Raw genomic sequence first — 21741 nt, 5'->3', positions numbered from 1 at the left:
TAAAATAAACCCCTGTCTCTCCACCTTTCGGATTGGGAACCAGCCGGTTTCTCCATATTCTGTCCTTACAGTAGCCTCTTGTGCAGAGTATAGGTTGTGCATCAGAACAATGAGATGTTTGGCACCCGTATTTCTTTTAAGACATTCCATAGTTTTTCATGATCTACAATATCAAAGGCTTTGCTGTAATCTATAAAGCACAGGGTGATTTCCTTCTGAAAATTCTCCGTCCGTTCCATTATCCAACGTATGTTTGTGATATGATCTGTGGTGCCTCTTCCCTTTCTAAATCAAGCTTGGACATCTGGCATTTCTCGCTCCATATATGAGAAGAGCCTTTGTTGTAGAACCTTGAGCATTACTTTACTTGCATGGAATATTAAGGGAATAGTTTTATAATTACTGCATTCCTACTGTGTTCCATCTTCCTATTATTTCATCTTGGTCAGTCAGTGTGTTCCCCTGTTGTTTACAGGCATACCCCGCTTACTGTTGCCTCACTTAACATTGCCTCGCTATAATGTTCATGTTCCATACTCCACCATACCCCACTTTAACGTACAAGCTTCGCAATAACGGACACTGACATGCCACGTGCGTTGCGCAGCGTCGTCTTCTGAGCGATCTGAGCGAAGCGTCTTCTGAGCGAACGGAGCGTTGAGCGGAACGATCTAGAGATCTGAGTGGCTGCTGCCTTGGAGACACAGTTCATTTAAAGATACAGTATTGTATTTTATTTTACATTTAAGTACTGTACTTTACTTTACAGTACTGTAAAGAGCGATCGGAGCTCTGCCTGCCCTGGGCTAGGTCAGTGGCAGCAGTGTGTGTGTGGGGGGGGCACCTCGTGCTCTTTAGATCCCCCTGATTTCATTTTACTGTCCCATTTTATACCTCTCCCTCTCCGTTGTCCCATCTGCTTTGCTGTAATTGTTTGATATAAAAATAAATAAATAAATAAATATTTAGATCACCCTGATTTCATTTTATACCTATCCATTGTCCCATTTTATACCTCTCCATTGTCCCATCTTCCTTCCCTGCTTTTTCTCTCTGTCTCTGCCCATCATTAGTTCTGGCTTTTGCCACTGCTGGTTTGTGACTCCCGTTAGCGTGTGTGTGTGGGGTGTGTGTGTATTGGTATTGTTTTCCCTTGCGTTCAGTGCTGTACAGTATAGTACTGTACCGTATTACAGTACATAATGGCAGATACAAAGAAAAGTCGTAAATCTATCACCTTAGATATGAAGCTTAAAATTATTAAACTGTCTGATGAAGGTGTTTCTCAAGCTGAGATAGGCCGAAGGCTAGGCTTCACTCCAACGACAGTTAACACGGTCATGAAGAGCAAAGAAAAAATTATTGCGGAAGTTAAGAGTGCTACGCCAGTGAACACAACAAAAATTAGAAAAAGGGATAGCCTTGTTGCAGGCATGGAGAGACTCTTAATACTTTGGATAGAAAATCAGACTGCACGCCAGGTTCCTGTAAGCCAGGCAATGATTCAAAGTAAGGCCTTAAGCCTATTCAATGACCTGAAGGCTAAGAAAGGTGAGGCAGCGAAGGATGCCGAATTTGTTGCAAGCCGTGGATGGTTTGACAGGTTCAAGAAGAGGTCTAACCTACATAACATCAGAGTGCAAGGAGAGGCAGCTGCTGCAAATACTGAGGCTGCAGAAAGTTATCCACGCAACCTTGCCAAAATTATTGAAGAGGGAGGCTACTTCAAAGAACAACATTTTAATGTGGATGAGACTGGGATGTTCTGGAAAAAGATGCCTGCAAGAACCTTCATCGCCAGAGAGGAGAAAACAATGCCAGGCTACAAGCCAGCTAAAGAAAGAATAACCCTTCTGTTAGGTGGCAATGCCTCTGGTACCTTGAAACTAAAGCCTATGCTAATTTATCTTTGGGAAAACCCTAGAGCTTTAAAGAACTACGTTAAAACTGGACTTCCAGTGCATTGGAGGTCTAATAGAAAAGCATGGGTGACTACAGCTGTTTTCGAAGATTGGTTTGACACCTGCTTTGTACCAGAGGTGAAAGCCTATTGCAGGGACAACAATATCCCTTTTAAAATTTTGCTCCTTGTAGACAATGCTCCTGGCCACCCGCGAACGTTAGATGAACTGAACCCTAACATTTGAGTGGAATTCCTACCACCAAATACCACCTCACTCATGCAGCCCATGGATCAATGTGTCATAGCCACCTTCAAGTTGAACTACTTGAAAAGAACCTTCAAGTGTATTGCAGCAATAGAAAATGAAGAGGGGATAAGGCAAGAAGTCCTAAAGAAATTCTGGAAAAGCTACAACATCTTGGATTGGATCAAAACTATAAGAGATGCTTGGAATGACATCAAGGAAACAACAATGAAAGGGGCCTGGAAAAAATTATGCCTACAGTTATTTGATGACGTTGAAGCCTATGCAGATCCTGTAGCTAATGTTACTGAAAATATTGTAGAGGTGGCAAAGCAGTTAGAGCTGGAACTGGAGGCAGAAGATGTTGCTGAACTTATGACGTCCCATACTGAACCCCTCAGCAATGAAGATCTTCTTGAACTTGAAGAGGAGAGAGAGGAAGAAAATGTGCCGGATGAGGATGAGATCATGGAACAGCCTGAAGGCCTAACTTCAAAAGTTCTCTTGGAAGCTTTCTGTCATCTTGATAGCGCCATGGTTGTTTTTGAAAAGCATGATAGGGACTTTGAAATAAGTTCCAAAGTCAATGCAAACATTTCGGGGGCTTATGCCTGTTACAAACAAATCTACAGGGAAAAGAAAAGACCTACAGTTCAAACCTCCATAGACACCTACTTTCTCAAAAGGCCAGCAGCAGCACCCAGTCAATCTCCCAGACCATCAACATCCACTGATCCATCTCTAGCATCGACATCAGCCCCAAGCCCTACTCTTACTTCAGGCAGTCCATCCAAGTCACCAGCAAGAAAGCATCTAGCCCTTGATGATTCGACTTAAAAGTAGCAGATATGACCTCTCCTTCATCCTTCTGCAATACATGTAAATTTTCGTTCATCCATTTCGCATCTGCCAGCTGACATTAAAGGTAAGCTTACTTTATTTTATTTTATGTTTATTTTAGTTATAAATGTGTTATTTACATCAGTTATGCCCATATATGACGACTGCAGTGCAGTACATGCATCGATAAGTGGAAAAAAAGTAGTGCTTCACTTTAAGTACATTTTCACTTAAAGTACATGCTCCGGTCCCATTGCGTATGTTAAAGCGGGGTATGCCTGTATTCAACATCCCTACTCTTTGTTTAAATTTCCCTTTCATTTCTCTAATTCCTACCTTTTTTGTTGTCCTCTTCTATTTCTATACAATAACCACTGTAATAGTTCTCTTTGTCCCTACATACTAGTTGCTGTATTAGGGTTCTGACCACGTTTCTATCTCCTTTTGCTTTTGCTTTCCTTCTCACTTTTACCGTTTTAAGAGTTTCTTCAGTCATGTTGCAGTTATCATTCTATTTATTAAATTTATATCCCGCCCTTCCTCCCACTTACCACAGGAATTATTATTTTAAATGCTTTTGTTGCAGTTGGTTAGTTTACAAACATTTTCTTCCACTGGGACACAAATGTATTGAGGATTGCTGTTTTTCTTCTTCATACTGAAATTACAGTCTCGAAGAAAGGCTATAACCTTACGCTGTTCTTCCCCATAGACAAGACTTGATCTATACATTAAGCAGAACTAGAATGTGTGACAGACTAGGATCAAAGTGTAGGTACAGAAACCCCCAAAAGTTAAAACCATGAAGAGTTATCACAATTTAACTTTTCCAGCCAATCAAAATGTTACATTACTGTATTCATTCCCAATAATTATGGAAAATCCAAAACTCTTTACAAAAAGAGTCATTATAGTTATGATTACAGCAAACCCTCAGTGCAATTAACCAAACAGCCATGTAGGTAGGCAGAATGAATGAATGAATGAATCTGTAATCCTAGCATCTCTTTTATAGAGTTCTTCAGTTTATTGCTTCCATCTTCCTTTTATTTCATCTTGGTCAATCAATGTGTTCCCCTGTTGATTATTCAACATCCCTACTCTTGGTTTAAATTTCCCTTTCATTTCTCTAATCTTTTGGAACAGGGCTCTAGTTCTACCCTTTTTGTTGTCCTCTTCTATTTCTATACAGTAACTGTTGTAATAGTTCTCTTTGTCCCTACATACTAGTTGCTGTATTGTTGCACTTAGGGTTCTGACTGTGTTTCTATCTCCTTTTCCTTTTGCTTTCCTTCTCTCTTGAACCATTTTAAGAGTTTCTTCAGTCATCCATTGAGATCTCTCTTTTTAATTAGAGGTATTGTCTTTTTGCATTCTTCCCTGATAATGTCTCTGACTTCACTCCATAGTTCTTCTGGTTCTCTGTCAACTAAGTTTAAAGCCTCAAACCTGTTCCTTTGTTTGTTTGTTTGTTTATATATATATACCGCCCCATAGCCGAAGCTCTCTGGGCAGTTTATAGCAATTAAAAACATTAAAAACAAATATACAAATTTTAAAAAACAAAAAAAATTAAAAACACAATTTTAAAAAATTTAAAAACAATTTAAAAACGCATACTAAAATGCCTGGGAAAAGAGGAAAGTCTTGACCTGGCGCTGAAAAGATAACACTGTTGGCACCAGGGCACCTCATCAGAAAGATCATTCCATAATTTGGGGGCCACCACTGAGAAGGCCCTCTCCTTTGTTGCCAGCCTTCCATCTTCCCTCCGAGTAGGCACCCAGAGGAGGGCCTTAAATGTTGAGCGTAGTGTACCGGTGGGTTCATGTCGGGAGAGGCGTTCCATCAGGTATTGTGGTCCTAAGCTGTATAAGGCTTTATAAGTTAAAACCAGCACCTTGAATCGAGCTCGGAAACAGATATTCTTCTGGGATGTTATTTAAATTGTATTTTGGCATTATGATTGCTTTGTTGGTCTTCTCCAGCTTTACTCTGATTTTCGATATGACCAGTTCATGATCTGTACTGCAGTCTACTTCTGGTCTTGTTTTCACAGAAGGGATGGAACTTCTCCATCTTCTGCTACCAATTATATAATCAATTTGATTCCTATATTGACCATCTGGTGATGTCCACGTGTACAGTCGTCTTTTCAGTTGCTCAAAATATGTGTTGGCAAGAAACAAATTATTGGCTTCACAGAATTCGATAAGTCTTTCTCCTGCTTCATTTCTGTCTCCTAAGCCCCATTTCCCCACAATTCCTAGTTCTTCTCTGTTCCCTACTTTTGCATTCCAGTCCCCCATGATTATCAGCACATCTTGTTTTGGTGTGTGATCAATTTCTTCCTGTACTTCTGCATAAAATCTCTCCAGTTCCTCCTCTTCTGTGTTTGCCGTTGGAGCGTAGACTTGGATGATGGTTATGTTAATAGGTTTCCCATTTAATGTAATTCATATCACTCACTCAGACCTTGCCTTGTAGCTCCTAATTGCTTTTGCTACATCCTTCTCACTATTAAAGCAACTCCATTTCTTCTTAATTTCTCATTTCCTGCATAAAATATTTATAATAGTTGCCTGATTGAAAATGACTCATTCCCTTGCATTTTAGTTCACTGACGCCAAGTATTGTAATTGTTCCATTTCTTGCTTGACAATTTCTAACTTTCCCTGGTTCATGCTTCTCACATTCCATGTTCCTATTGTGTGCGTCGTACAACTCCGGACTCTCCTTTCGCATCTGTGCGCATCAGCCTCTGCGCTTCGTTTTGGCTTTGACCCAGCTGTGTCATTCGTCACAGCACTACTTGTACTTGTCTGTTGTTCTTCCCCATTAGCTCGGTGAGTGCCTTCTGACCCGGGGGTCTCATCTTCCAGCACTATCTCATGTTGCATTTTGGATACTGAGTTCATAGGGTTTTCGTGGTAAGAGGTATTCAGAGGTGGTTTACCGTTGCCTTCCTCTCAGTTTGGATGCATCTTAATCTGGTGTCTCATGTTTGATCATTCAGCCTTGGGTGCACCTGGCTAGAGGTTTAACCTCTTGGTCTAGACTCCTGACGGCATTGCTCTCAGCTTCTTCAACACTCTCAAACCCCCTCACCATGTTAACGTGTGCATCCTAGAGGGAGATGTGTAAATGACACAATGATAAGTGCATCTGTAGTACCAAAGTACCCCACAAGTGTGCATGGAGGCTAGAATCAGCTGGATGCAGTTTTCTATGTTGTTTTTATTTTGTTGTTTAGTTCATGTCTTCAAACCAGTTAATCTGTTTCCCCAGGGGTGGGAAACCTACATTCCTCCAGATGTTGTTGGATTCCAACTCCCATTAGCTCCAGCCAGATGGCCAGTGGTCCATGATGATGGGAGTTGTAATCTAACAACATCTGGAGGGCTGCAGGTTCCCTACCCCTGTGTTACCACAACAAAACCTTTAAGTAAACACTTCGGGATTAAATGTGTCTGAAACCTGATTGCCCAGTAGAGAGTTGACTGGACTCGTTTTAAAATTTTTAAGTGTTCCTGAGGTTACAGTGCAGTTTAGTGGACACAGCTGGGTGGGGGTGGCGGTGGGTGGGGTTTCAGTTACATGACAACAGTGAAGTTGAGAGGTAGGAGCCGGTTTAGCTTGCCTGTCTTTTCTCTCCTGGTGCAGGCTACAGCCTGTGGTCTTACAAGTCTGAACCCTAAACGGTGGTTAAACTATATTTAGTTTTAAAAAGCCAGATTTGTAACTAATCATTTATTCTAGTTATATATCTAGTTCTGCTTATCTCTGTTTGTGTATGTATGTAATCTTCCCAGTGTGCAGCTTGAATGAAAAGTCATGTTTTGCTCAGTGTACTCTAGATGTTTCAGACCATATGCTGTGCACACTTAGTTTGTTTTCCTGGTTTTGCCAAAGTGTGTCCTCATGCACAAGTAACCTAAAAACACATGCACATGAACAGAATGATCATTTTAAATGCATGTGCTATTTTGCTGTGTATCCTTTGGATGTCTGGGTAGGCATTTTTGAGAAGATGATCAGTGTGTGGATGTTAAGTGCAGGTGTGGAACCTGGAGATACAGCATCTCAGTAGCAATGTATAACACCAATGAAATATGCTTATGTCTTTCTTAAAATTGTGAAACTTTTTATGTTTATGATTTTTAATACAGATTTTCAATGGGTCCAGGGAGATGTTTGTGAAGTTCAACTGATGGTGTACAATCCAATGCCTTTTGAACTTCGTGTAGAAAATATGGTATGTATCAAACCCTAGTTAAATTGAAAAAATGAAATGGGACATTTTCCGTATGAGGCCGGCCCTCACTGCGGGTTATAGCTCCACCTATTGTGCGAAGGCAAGAATGTTTTTGAAGTCAAGACTAGGAGCGTCAGGCTCCTCCCACTCCCCAGTTCATTTTTGCCTTCGTACGAACAAGTTTGAAATTCTATAGCGCAGCTTTAGCTAAGTTTCTGTGTTTTTTGTCGCTGTATTTGTCTGACGGGGTGGAGGTATTGTTACTTGTGTGTTTACCGAGTGTTTTCCCTTCCCTCTGTCTTGTATCTAACGTTGTCTTGTATATTCCTGGGGAATTACCTTGGGGGGGTTTCTCCCTTGCCCGGGACCTTTATTTCCCCAGTCGTTCGCCCAACGGCCTTCAGAGAGACCGCGGCTGCGGTTCTCTCTATTCCCAGCGGGAGCTTGCGGCTGCAGCTCCCGCCGTTACCCGCCGCTTGCCTCGTTTCGTTCTGACCTCAGCCTTCTCCTGGAGCCTCCTCTTGTGACATCTTCCCTCCCATACCTGGCCGTTTAAATAAATCCCTTCCTGGGGTCTGCCGAGGCTTCTCTCCTCACGGCGGTAGCTTTTTCGGAATATCCCCTCGAGAGCCGGCGACTGCGGCTCTCTTTTCAGCAGTTTTTATCCATTGGACTGCCTTGAGCCTCGCTGCCTTGCATTCCACGCCGCGACGGTCTCTGCAGACGGTGGCTGCGGCTGCTTCCTACTGCTGCCTTAGCGGCTGCGTTTTCTCCCTAGCCACTCCCTGACTGAATTTCTGTGCCGCGATTTCGCTTATCGGCCCCGCGGCTGCAGCACTAGCTGGTGTACCTCAGTCCACCATTGCTCCTTCATTGTCCGCCATTTTCAATTGTTTTTTTCCCGCGCCTGCCTCGGGCGCCATTTTATTTGTCCCTTTTCCCTCTCCTGTACTAACAAATACCAGGCTACCAGGGCTCCCTGTATGTGTGGGGCAGTTAGGACCCTGTAGATATACAAGGGCTATTTTCCCACATGACTATTGCTGCTGCGCATTGCTTCTGTGGCTGCATCTCAAGTCTGTGACTGTGATCTATGCTGTTTGCACTGTGCTTCTGTGGCTGTCTCTTCAGGCTGTGGCTGTGATCTAAACTGTTTTCAACTATACCCTGCTGTGGCTGTGTGCTGAAACTATTCATACTGCGCACAAGTTGAACTGTACATTCTGCCCCATCCGTGGCCGTGTGCCTGATTGCCTGCACTGTACATTCTGCCCCACTCGTGAACGTGTGCTGAGACTGTGATAATCTGCACGAGTTGAACCGTACATTCTGCCCCCTCTGTGGCCGTGTACCTGAATACCAGCACAGTACATTCTGCCCCCTCTGTGGCCATGTACTTCGCCATCTGCCAGTGCATTCTACCCCCTCTGTGGTCGTGTACTGAGCCTGTTCGGGTCTCTACATTCTGCCCCCTCTGCGGCCGTGTACTGCACCCATAGTGAATATAAGATGGCGGAACAGCCAGACATGTCTCAGACAGCCAAGCCACAACCGTCTAAGGCAACTAAGACTAAGCATACCAAAGCACTGGCTAAAACTAAACACCTTTCCAGCCACAGCAAACCCAAGCGTCCACGCTATGCTTCTGTCCCGACCCCCACCACAGCAGTTCAGGAACAGCTAACGGATATCTTTCATTCCCCCTCTGCTTCTTCCGACGACGAGGAGGACTTTGCTGGCTTTCCTACTCAGTCAACAGTTAACCAGCCCCCTCCCATATTGCCGCCCAGGGCTTATCCTACGTCACAGCCCACTGAGCCACCTATTCAGGCACAACCATCTGCTTCAACGGGGCTGCAGCTGTCTCATGAATTTCTTTCTCAACTTCAAGGCATGCTGTCATTTTTTACTCAAATGCAGTCACCACCACAAGTTCCCGCCATACCTCAACACGCTATGGGCCAATATGTAGGTCATGAGGCAAATCCTTTTGATGTAGCTAGAGGCAGATGTATTGATGACACTTCATATGAGGAGGAGTCACCCTTTGCTGATCAGGCCGAAGGCAACGAATGGAGTGACTCTTCGGAACATGAGGAGGATACATCGTATCGCTTGTTTAATGCCTCAGATTATCAACCTCTAGCTCGCAGGGTAGTTAACACCCTTGGTCTCCAAGCTGCGCCCCCAACAGCTGCCGCTCCAGCTATTAAAGGAGCCAGGGTCCTCAAATCCCCTGCACCTACTGAGCATTACATCCCGGTGCCGGATCCCATTGCTAAACTGGCCACTGAAGAATGGTCTCATCCATTCCAAACTCGCCGCTTCAAGAACCTGGCTGACAAACTTTACTCTCTAGCTCCTGACTTTGCCACCAAGCTGGCCGTTCCTGGCATAGACGAGCCAATCGCTAGCCTAGTTTCGCGATCTCTTTTGCCTAGGGAAGGAGAATCCCAACTCAAGGATGCTACTGAGCGAAGATTAGACTTCGCTCTCCGCAAAAATCACGAGGCCACTGCTTTTTCTATGCGAGCCTCCGCATCAGCTTCCGTCTTCTCCAGGGCAGCAATGATGTGGCTGGATGATCTTCTAGAGGATCTTAACCCTGATCCTGCTGCTCTCAGAAAGTCACTGATAAAGTTGTGCAAGACAGCAGCATTTGTAGCTGATGCCACTTTGGATGCCACACAACTGGGGGAACGAGCCATGACGGCTCAGATAGTCGCTCGACGGACCCTCTGGCTTCGCCACTGGCAGGCTGATTCTACGTCCAGAGTGAATCTTTCTAGGGCACCTTACTCCGGATTTCTGCTCTTCGGCGAGGAAGCTCTAAAGGCAGTGCTGGTTGATCCCAAAGACGCTCACAAACCGGTTTTGGCCACTGTCAAGAACATCGAACATAGGCCTTTCAGGCGATTTCCCCCCTTCCGCACTAACCAGCCCTTTCAAGGAACGCGGCCAGGAGGACGAGGCTGCGACTTCCGATCATATGATTCCAGTTCTTCCAGGGGAACCTGGAACCGACGTTTCCAGGGCAGAGGTCAGTACCAAGGGTGCAGAGGTACCTCATCGTCCTCATATAGGGGAGGGTCTCGCCAGCGCAAACAGTACTAATGCTCTACCTGTTGGTGGCAGACTGCTTATGTTTGGAGACCAGTGGCTGCATCTGACTAAGGTCGCCTGGATCAGGGACCTTTTTTGTTCTGGCTATGCAATAGAGTTTTGGGCGACTCCACCAGACAAATTCCATCCATCTCCTTGCCCCAGGGCGCCGGCCAGGCATAGCATCATGCAGACGGCCATACATCACCTCTTGGACATAGCGGCGATAGAGCCAGTCCCTACAACAGAGGTCGGAAGGGGTGTACTCCCTCCTATTTGCTGTGCCAAAACGAGATTTGTCATGGAGGGCGGTATTGGACCTCAAATTCGTCAACCGATTTGTAACATACCGCAGATTCAAAATGGAATCTCTCCACTCCATTACTGAAAGCCTGCAAGAAGAAGACTTCCTGGTTTCTATCGACCTAAAGGAAGCGTATCTCCATGTGCCCATTTGCATAGCCCACAGAAAGTTCCTTCCTTTTGGCCCCCAGCACTTCCCATATAGAGCAATGCCATTCGGCTTCTCCTCTGCCCCGCGAGTTTTTACCAAAGTGCTTCTCACCTTAGTGGCTTACCTCCGGATTCAAGGGGTCCATCTCTACCCATATCTGGATGATATTTTAATACGGGCAAGCTCTGAGGAGCTGGCTCATCGCCATTTAACGTTCACCCTCAATGTTTTGCAGGCCTACGGCTGGCTTGTCAACTTCGACAAAAGCCATCTTCAACCGACCCAATGCCTACTACATCTAGGGGCTATGTTGGACACCCTGCAGGCGATGGTGTTTCTGTCTCCAGATCGCATAACTGCCATAACAAACATCGCGAGGTCTTTGATGCAACAAACAACCGCAGACGTCATGCTTCTAGCCAGGGCGCTCGGAATGTTCATCTCTACCATCCACATTGTGCCATGGGCTCGAGCCCACTCTCGCCACCTTCAGTGGGCTTTGTTGCCTTTTCAACAGGACATTGCCAACTCCAATCATCGCACAGTTCCTCTGAACCCCACACTGCGCCTTTCATTCTGCTGGTGGACGAGGGTCCAACATCTTTCCAGAGGCACTCCATTCAGAGAACCTCGCAGGACTGTTGTCACCACGGACGCCAGTCTCATCGGCTGGGGAGCACACTGCAACTCCCAGTACGTTCAGGGAGTTTGGTCCAGAGCAGAGCAGACTCAGAACATCAATTGGCTGGAGCTCAAGGCGGTCCACCTAGCTCTACTTCATTTTCAGTCTCTGTTCCCTTTGGGCCATGTCCTCATTCGAACGGACAACACGTGTGTAAAATCACATTTGAACAGACAGGGGGCACCAGGTCCCGTCCTCTGCAGGACCTAGCTTCCCTCATCTTCGTCTGGGCAGAACAACATCTACAATCCCTAAAAGCAGAGCATCTCAGAGGGATTTGGAATGTGACAGCAGACTGGCTCAGCAGACAACAGGTCTTTCCGGGAGAATGGAAACTTCATCCGACCATTTTCCATCGTCTCCAGCGTCGGTTCGGCGTCCTTTCAATCGACCTGTTTGCTTCCAGTCACAATTGTCAGCTTCCCAGATACTTTGCTCGATACCTGGACACAACAGCGGAAGCAGTGGATGCTCTGTCAATACCGTGGCCAGACGGTCTTTTGTACGCCTTCCCTCCCATACCGCTATTAGCCAAAACTTTGCGGAAGGCGCAGAGCGAGAAGGCACAGTTGGTTCTGATAGCACCATATTGGCCACGCCGACCGTGGTTCTCGGATCTTCTTGCAATGTCAGTGATAGATCCTTGGACACTACCAGTCTGGCCAGATCTTCTATCCCAGGGTCCAGTATGGCATCAGGACCCCACTTGGCTCAATCTAACAGCGTGGCGTTTGAACGGGGACATTTGAAGTTGGCTGGCCTGTCTGACACTGTTATTGACATTATCTTGGCCTCGAGACGACCATCTACCACCCGCATTTATCAACACACTTGGGTGGCTTTCTCCAAGTGGTGCCAGTCTCACCACTGCGATCCATCCCAGGCCACTATACATCAGGTGCTTCAATATCTGCATAGCAGCTTTATGATGGGACTCAGACCCAACACTCTACGTCGACTTGCGTCCACTCTGTCGTCCATTCTCTCAGTGTCCTCTCCTGGAGCCCCTATTTCCTCACATCCGTTCATTAAACGCTTCCTCAGAGGCACTGCTTTATGTTCACCGGCCGTAGTTCACCGTTTTCCCTCATGGACTCTGTCCAAGGTCCTACAAGCTTTACAACGTCCTCCGTTTGAACCCCTTAGGACTGTGCCTCTACGTCTACTGTCCTTCAAGGTCTTGTTCCTGATCGCAATCACTTCTGCCAGACGAGTTTTCGGAACTGGGCGCATTGTCTTCGGCCCGCCATCTCTGTGTTTTTCACAAGGACTCTGTTGTGCTGAAAACTGATCCTTCCTTTCGTCCCAAGGTCAATTCAGTTTTCCATTGCAATCAGGACATTGTACTCCCTTCGTTTTGCCCGAACTCCACACATCCTCTAGAGAAGGCTTGGCATTCGTTGGATGTTCAGAGGGCTCTCAAGACCTACTTGTCTAGGACCCAGGAGATTCGACGAACGGAGTCTCTGTTTGTATCCTTTCATCCAAGGTCTATGGGGCATAAAGTATCCAATTCTACCTTATCCCGTTGGTTAAGGGCATGTATTACCTTAGCATATGAGTCCCTTAAGCTGCCAGTTCCAGCTCATTCTACCAGGTCAGCTGCCACTTCGGCTGCTTTTGCCACTAATGCTCCTGTTGCAGATATTTGCAGGGCTGCTGTTTGGCCTACCCCACACTCGTTTATAAGGCATTATAAAATAGATCGTTATGCCTCTGCCGATGCCTCTTTTGGCAGACGAGTGTTGCAGCAGGTTCTTAATGTGGATTAGCATGTGGGTGGTCCCTCCCTATTATGGGCTGCTTTGGTACATCCCGCAGTGATGGCCGGCCTCATATGGAAAATGGACCATTGGTCTCACCTGAAGGGTGATTTTCATATGAGGACGGACATCACGACCCTCCCAGTTGGAGGATGTATTGATTTTTTACTAAGATGTTATATATATTAATGTTATGCTATTGTATTTAAAGTTACTAGTGAAGTCAAGACTGCTAGTTCCGTTATATCGCTATGTCAGAGTCATGTTATTATGCATGTTATTTTCCTGCTGGCAGGCCTGTTGGCCCTGTTCTTGTATTTTTAGACTTTTTTCTATAGACTCGCTGCGAATGAACTGGAGAGTGGAGGAGCCTGACGCTCCTAGTCTTGACTTCAAAAACATTCTTGCCTTCGCACGATAGGTGGAGCTAAGACCGCAGTGATGTCCGTCATATGAAAATCACCCTTCAGGTGAGACCAATGGTCCAATTGGTTGGAGTGCATGATCCCGTTAATATCTGTACCAGTCCAATTTGATATGGTTCTGTGCTGTTCAGTGTTCCTGCTAATATGTACAAGTAAAGCTAGGATTAAAAAATGCCCTTTATTGACTAGGATTTTTTCTTTGCATCTCATTCTACTTAAGAAACTGCAAACCTGTTTTATAGAATTAACTAATCTTGTTTCTTTGAATCAGGTGTGCCTAACCTTTTTTGGTCTGTGGATCACATTCACCCTTCACTAACCCTCCGAGGGCCACATGTCAGTGGTGGTTGTGGCTATCCCATTCTCTCATATGTGCATGCATACTGCACATGCAGATGAGCTAAGGAGGAGGGTTATCATCCTTCCCTACTCATTAAATAATCTTATGACCAGAGAGGGAGTGATTTGCATCCCCATCAGGGTGTGGGTGTTTTAAACCTCTCTGCCCACCTTAGCATTGTGTCTACCTTTTATTAAAAAAATATTTTGGGCTGCTGCTGCTGCTGCCAAATTCAGGGCAGTGCCAGATGTATGTAATTTATTCTGAGTTTCTCTCCTGGACATTTTTTTTTCTTAATAATGTTATTTGTTATTTAGTTTAATGTTTGTAAATTGTATTGCTTTCACTGACATATTTTTATACTTGTGTTTAGTTTTCTTTGTAAGCTGCCTTGCGGTCCTTTGGCCGAAAGGCGGGGTATAAATAAATTTATAATATAAATTCAATGGATTTTTGGGGGGATAGAAAAATTTGCTTGGAGTTCTGCATCAGGCCCCTGAGCAGTTGGTTTGCCACCCTTGCTTTAAGCACTATTTGTGAGACATTTATTTGTTGTACTGTTCAAACAGTTAACGGGGAAGGACTTGTGCATATAGCTAAAACTTCCCTTTTCTCCCAGGCATTCTAACAGCATATGCTGAGCTCTGACCCCAGGTCTTTTAACTTGTTTATCTGTGCTTCATGGTTTTTAAACTTTGTATGGTTTTAAAATGGTATATTTGTTTTAATGTTCATTGTTTTTAATTTTTGTAAACTGCCCAGAGAGCTTTGGCTATGGGGTGGTATATAAATGTAATAAATAAATAAAACTATAAATATATGTTAGCTTAAACAAATGCTAGCTAGTTCGAAACAGCGGTTATATACTGTGAAGGTAATTTTTGTAATCTCCATGTTGTTATAGTTAATGGTTATTAGTGCCATAAGAATTCTGCACATTGCAGTAATTTTAAGCTTTGTTTATATTGGAGACCTTGAGGAGATAAGGCATACTAGCAACAATAGTTGTGTCCCTCACTATCCTCATAACTAATCTTTCAATATTTATTTTGAACTTTCAGCATGACGTGGCTGTGCCCTCTAAATTTGGTTCCAGATATTCATTGCTTCCTACTTTTCTGTTCTTTAAAACTCCATGCTTTCTTCATTTCCTAAGCCACTACTGGATTGATAAGGAATTGTGTTCACCATTTCTTGTGCTTGCTCCTACTCCTGCGTTTTCCTCTGTCAACACAGCAAGAATGCTAAGTGTAGAAAGATTTCTAGACAGTGGGAATTCTGAGGAATGTGTGACAAGGCAGTGTAAACAGATGGAACTAAGGATGATATGTGTGTGGGGCCAGTGTTTCAATGGAAATAGCTATGTATTAATAGTGTATCTTCACTAATTTCACACCCACAACAGTCATTGCTTCTGGGTCCTCTGTTATGGTTTTGCCTGAATGTCTGTTTGGACGGAGATGACAGGAGTCTACACTTTTCATTCATATTAATGCAGTAAGATAGCTTGTATTATTTTGTTGAGTGAAATGGCTATTGACACTGTCATTTGTTGAGCTGAATAATACTGTCTCTCCTCTGACACTCTCTGTAGTTAATTCAGCCAACTGCTGTGTCAGTTGAGATCAAATTAGTGTGACTCTGACACACTTGCACATGAATCTAACCAAGAAAATGTTCCTTACCCCAGCAGATGTTAGTATAGTATTCTAACCAGTGGAAGTTTTTCAACTGATTCACTGGTAGTATAACCTAAGAAGAAAGGGAAGACAAATATTTTGGCTTGTTCTATTGGTAAGGAGTTGTAACTTCACTATTTTAGTTGTCAAATCTATGGAATATTATGGAATATTATGAAATGCTGACTTATTTCAGGTTTGCTTTGCAAGGAAATTTCTTTATTGCAGTTAAATACGCTGTTGGAAATGCTTTTAATGATGTACCAAAAGTATGGGCCATGTGTCTACATTTTTAAAAATGTGTAGGGCAGTATAATATCTCAGAGAGGAAGTCAGTCTCCTGCTCCCCTGGTGCATTCACTATAGCCACCCAATTTCCCTGCTTTTTAAAGTTTGATAGAAATATCTGCAGCTATGGGTACGTTCTTAAATTGTAAGGTGTTTTTTTTTTTGCCTATTAGTGAATTTATTCTCTTTGTTATATGTTGAATAGACTGCTTATATATTTGTTTTCCACCTCCTCCAGGGCCTTCTGACAAGTGGAGTGGAGTTTGAATCTCTCCCTGCAGCTCTCTCTTTACCGGCAGAATCTGGTCTCTATCCAGTAACTCTTGTTGGTGTTCCACAGTCTGCAGGCCAGATCACCATCAATGGTAAAAAATACTGTTGCTTTTTTCTTCAGTTCTCTTCCAGAAGGACAGTGACGTGCTTCTAGGAAACACTTCAAATGTTGCCTATTTCATAAATGGAATTTTCTGCCAGTTTCTTTTCTTTCTCTTTTGTTTGTTTGATGGTTTTTTGGTAGTGAATGATCCCTAATACTTTTTTTTACTGTGCTTCTGTCCAGCCACAAAGGAAGTTGAGTAACTTACTTCACTGTGTCTGTTTATTACCTGAATGTTAACACTATATATAGTATTCCTGTGTGTCTTGACGAGTGGTTCCCAAACTTTGTTCCCCATGGATCACTTGACAGTTGTTGAGGGTCTTCATGGACCAGTTATTGAATTTTCTGCCTGTTGTAAGAATTGTAATGTGCTGTGCTAGATGCTGCATAGTTTTAAATTGTGTTTTTACAGACATGGCACAAACCACCTGAATGAAGCACAGTGTGGGAACCCCTGGTCTATGTTGTATAAATTGATTCTGAGAACAAATATTGAGCTAACCTAATAGCCTATAAAAATGTACACGAAAGGGCTTTTCTGGTAAAAATCTTATTTTTAATGTAACATTTATTAAGTATCAATGGAAAAAATAAAACAAGAGGCTTATATTTTACAGAGTATTGCTAATTTTACATCTGTTTTTAATTCGTTTGTTTTTAAGAAACTGGGTCAGGACCCTGGTATCAAAAAAGAATCTCTCAAGCCCTATTGCAGCTAAAGATCTTAGAAGCTAATGGAGTTTATTGGATTGTATAGGGGAGGAAAAGGGCAGCAGTTTCTGGGGTGGTTCGAGGAATGAAAGTCAAGTTCCAAAGAGGCACAGGGTAAATCCTAACACACAGTTTGACAAACTGGCAAAATTGTTTGGTTTTTAGTAGGGATGCTTGAGGAATCTGATCTTTCTGAATTTCAATATGAACTGACCCGATCCACACCTCCCAGACTAACATGTGATTCACAATTTAGCTAGATATTGGCTTTTTCACTTCCAAATGTTCTGGTGCAGTTTGAGACTAAAACTAAAATAAAAATATGTGTTTTGATAGAGAAATGTTTTAGAAATGTATGTTTTTGTGAGGAAAATAATATTTTAAATGTATTTTGAAAGAAACTGTCGATGAATGCAGAAATAGGAGTAACAAAGTGAAAACATGCAAAAATTAAATGGATGGGAGACAGACTGATATATATTCTTGAGACTTTGGCTCGGTGTGTGAATGCTAAGTAGGATTAAAATTTACTGGCCTCTGTATTTGCCATTTAGCACCCTCCCCCTGTCAAACCCATCATCATCAATGTTAAATCAGAGCTATGCTTTGAGAATTAGTAGCCCCATAGCATTTCCTAAGATAGTCATTTATAGATAATTGCTCAAATATATCATAACTGGCTGGTAAGAAGGGCCCAAATTACCCACCTATATGTGGGTCACTAATCTCTTCAATATGTATTTCATAAGTCAAGCTTCTGACAGTTTCACCTATAGTGGGGCTTCCATCTATGACTTGACAACAGATTCCTGACTTAGTCTCTCTTGATGACAGGTTATCACACTTCAGTCTTTGGGGTCTTCAGTGATTGCCTTCTGGATAAACTACCAGGAATAAAGACCAACGGCTGTACAGTGGAAGTCATTCCAGCTTTACCTAGATTACAAATTAGTACTTCATTACCAAGGTAAGACACCTGAGTGATCATTTTCAGGTTGTTAGGAAATGAGGAACTGGCCAGTATACAAAGAACCGTATAACTAATATTGCTTGTCCATTAAATTTATATATTAAATGAAAGCTTCAAATGTTTTATTATACCATGGGGGTCAGCAGTTCAATGGGAAAAAGTATTCTGAACAGTTCTTTAGATGCTAGTCTTTTGCAGTGATGACTTCACGTGTTAAAGTATTGCTTCCTAATCCCGTTATTTTAGAGGGCTAAGGAGAAAATGGCAACTTTCAATGTCGTCTTTTTACTCAGCAGGTTAAGAAATGTTGGTGTGATGGCTCTGATGAGCATTTTTGGAAGCTTATAAAAAATAGTGCTAGGAACTCCCTAGAGAAACTGGGACGGCTTATTTTAGAGATTATTATTTCCCTTCAATGTTATGGGAAATGGAAAAGGCAATAACTAATCAGTTCCCTGCTGTGGTCCTATGCATAGTTACCTGTAAGATTCGGGAAGTTCCTTCCAATAAATGCCTGTAGGATCAGGCAATTTTTTTTATAGCTTGAAATTTTATTGCTAGTAGTTGGACAATAGAAGTTTCTCCAGTGTGCACTAGGACACCTCCAAATGGGAAAACACAGTATTTCTTGATCTCCTATCTCCTGTGTATGGGTAAGAGGACTACAGTGCCCTTCAGGCTTACGTATTCTGTTTTACCATTTGTTCTTATGCTGTCCTCTTCACTCCTCTTCCTTTTTTCAGCGTTGACTATGGTTAATGTTAATATCTACTTTAAGCTTGTTAATATGTTTTTTTAATAATGTTTTTAACCCTTTTTTAAAAAGATGTTTTTAAAGTTTTTTTAAAAAAAATTAAACGTTTTGTTTTAATGTATTTTAAGGTCTGTTTTTATGAAGTTTTAAAGTGTTTTTAGTGCTTCTGTTTGCCGCCCTGGGCTCCTGCTGGGAGGAAGGGCGGGATATAAATCAAATAATAAATAAATAAAATAAATAAGTTGCATGCTAAGCAATAGTTATGCTTAAACCAGAGTTTGAAGCTGAGGTTAGAATCGGGTTCCTAGTTAAAAATCCTGCCTAAGAGATTTGGAAATTTTATGTTGGGAAATGTTACTGTTTCTACCATGAAAACATTTCTCAGCTTCCCAGTGTTGTTGTTATGTGCCTTCAAGTTGACTACGACTTTTGGCGACCCTATGAATCAGTGACCTCCAATAGCATCTGTCGTGAACCACCTTGTTCAGATCTTGTAAGCTTAGGTCTGTGGCTTCCTTTATGGAATCAATCCATCTCTTGTTTGGCCTTCCTCTTTTTCTACTCCCTTCTGTTTTTCACAGCATTATTGTCTTTTCTAATGAATCATGTCTTCTCATTATATGTGCAAAGTATAATAACCTCAGTTTCATCATTTTAGCTTCTAGTGATAGTTCTGGTTTAACTTGTTCTAACACCCAATTATTTGTCTTTTTCGCAGACCATGGTATGTGCAAAGCTCTCCTCCAGCACCACATTTCAAATGCGTTGATTTTTCTCTTATCCACTTTTTTCACTGTCCAACGTTCACATCCATACATAGAGATCGGGAATACCATGGTCTGAATGATCCTGACTTTAGTGTTCAATGATACATCTTTGCATTCCAGGCCAGGAGCTACACCAGTGCAGAAGGACATTCTCAGTGCCCCTCCTCACTGACCACGGATTTTTGGGTTCTCAGAGGTGACCACATTCCCTTCAGTGGTGTATGGTTAGGCTGATTTTATGAGGCAATGCTCCCTCTACTGAGGTACTTGTGTGCTGGCCTTACAGAGGGAGGTTGCTTCCTCTGCCTCTGTTAAGCAGCTTTATCTCGCTATTTCACTCCCCTCTCCCTTGGGCAGCTCTCTTTGGCTAGGCTGCATTCAGAGTCGCTTCATTGGGCCCTTCTGGCCTCGCGGCTCCATCCTTTGTAGCTCATTCAAGACCAGACCTCCACATTCTTGTGCTGGGTCATTTTGGGCCTCTTCTTTCCGCTTCTCTTCCTCCAAGGAGGTTGCTTTTGGGCTGGGCCGGCTTCCTTCTACTGTGTGGGCATATTTGTGGCCGGATACCCTGTGTTGGGTTTCTAAATGTCGTTATTTAGGAACAGCACAGCTATAGCCGTTTCTTCAGCTGGCAGTGCTAGGCAGCAGCACTTTCAGCAACAGTCAGTGATATTCAGCAGTAGCCTTTTCAGCAGCTGTCAGTTCCACGTTTTGCACAGCCTGCGTCAGAGGGAATTTTGCGGGGACAAACGTTGCATGCAGTTTGACCCACGCAAGGTGTACATTGACCCTAAGGTAGGTGAGGGGGTCTCACAGTGAGTATTGTAGCCAGTCTTGGAACTTCTAGTATTCCTCCTCAGCATTGCATCTGGGCAGCAGGGTTGGTGTTGAGGCTCCTTGTGGAACGTGATGGACGCCTTCTCGGTCTATCCAGTGACTCTGGAAATGCTTAGCCTTTCCCTCAGATTCCCAGGGAATCCTGGAGCAGTCAACGGTGTAGCATTCTCCTCTCAAATTGATGCTATTCTGTCTAATGACGACAAGAGGGGTCCAGCTTTTTCTCCAACTTGGCCGGAGAGCTGGCAGACTCCTCGCCCGGGAGTATGTTCGATTTTGTGCATTAACTGCGATATCGATTTTTTCCACCTTTGCCCTAAGCCTGAACTAACTTCTCAAGCCACAATACAACAGGTGTTGCAATTCCTTCATAAAGGCCTAATGATGGGGCTTAAGCCCAACACCTTACATCGACATGCGTCCACTTTATCGTCCATTCTCTGTTTCATCCACTGATACTCCTATTGCCTCGCCCCCTCTTATCAAACGTTTTCTGAGGGGAGCCGCTCTGTGTTCGCCGGCTGTATCCCATCATTTTCCTTCATGGAGTTTGTCAAAGGTTCTGCAAGCTGTACAACACCCTCCATTTGAACCCCTTAGGACTGTGTCATTACGTTTGTTGTCGTTCAAAGTCTTGTTCCTGATAGCGATCACCTCTGCGAGAAGAGTCTCGGAACTGGGCGCATTGTCTTCCGCCCGCCATCTTTGTGTTTTTCATAAGGACTCTGTTGTACTGCGGACAGATCCCTCCTTCCATCCGAAGGTCAACTCGGCTTTTCATTGCAACAAGGACATTGTTCTTCCTTCCTTTTGCCCGAATCCCAACCATCCCCTGGAGAAGTCTTGGCATTCGTTAGATGTCCGGAGGGCCCTCAAGACGTACTTGTCTCGAACCCAGGATATAAGACTAACTGAGTCCTTGTTTGTATCCTTTCATCCGCGATCTATGGAGAAGAAAGTAACTAATTCTACCTTGTCTCGCTGGTTGCGCGCATGTATTACCTTAGCTTATGAGTCTCTTAAGCTTCCTATTCCTTCTAGAATAACAGCACACTCTACTAGGTCAGCAGCCACTACGGCTGCTTTTGCAACCAACTCTCCCCTTGCAGACATTTGCAGAGTGGCTGTTTTGTCTACCCCAGATTCGTTTATAAGGCATTACAAAATTGACTGTTATGCCTCTGCTGATGCCTCCTTTGGTAGGCGGGTGTTGCAACAGGTTCTCAATGATAATTAGGATGTGGGTGGTCCCTCCCTGTTATGGGCTGCTTTGGTACATCCCGCTTGATGGCAGGCTACCTGTGGAAAATGGACCATTGGTCTCACCTGAAGGGTGATTTTCACAGGT

General features: G+C 43.5%; 1 protein-coding gene across 3 annotated transcripts in view; it reads left to right on the top strand.

Moving 5' to 3' along the window:
• The window catches only part of TRAPPC9 (trafficking protein particle complex subunit 9), a 505665-nt gene that overhangs the window by 54407 nt on the left and 429517 nt on the right, over positions 1-21741 (top strand). For all 3 annotated transcript variants that reach the window (XM_061607026.1, XM_061607027.1, XM_061607028.1), the window contains 3 exons: positions 7157-7242; positions 16214-16340; positions 17900-18032. In XM_061607026.1, coding sequence (XP_061463010.1) covers positions 7157-7242; positions 16214-16340; positions 17900-18032 — 346 coding nt within the window. The remainder of the gene's footprint in view (positions 1-7156; positions 7243-16213; positions 16341-17899; positions 18033-21741) is intronic.

This window comes from Rhineura floridana, chromosome 1 (genome assembly GCF_030035675.1).
Source record: "Rhineura floridana isolate rRhiFlo1 chromosome 1, rRhiFlo1.hap2, whole genome shotgun sequence".
In the NCBI taxonomy this organism is placed as follows: Eukaryota; Metazoa; Chordata; class Lepidosauria; order Squamata; family Rhineuridae; genus Rhineura; species Rhineura floridana.
The sequence above is the reverse complement of the archived record's forward strand: the minus strand, read 5'-3'. Positions and strand labels throughout refer to the sequence as shown.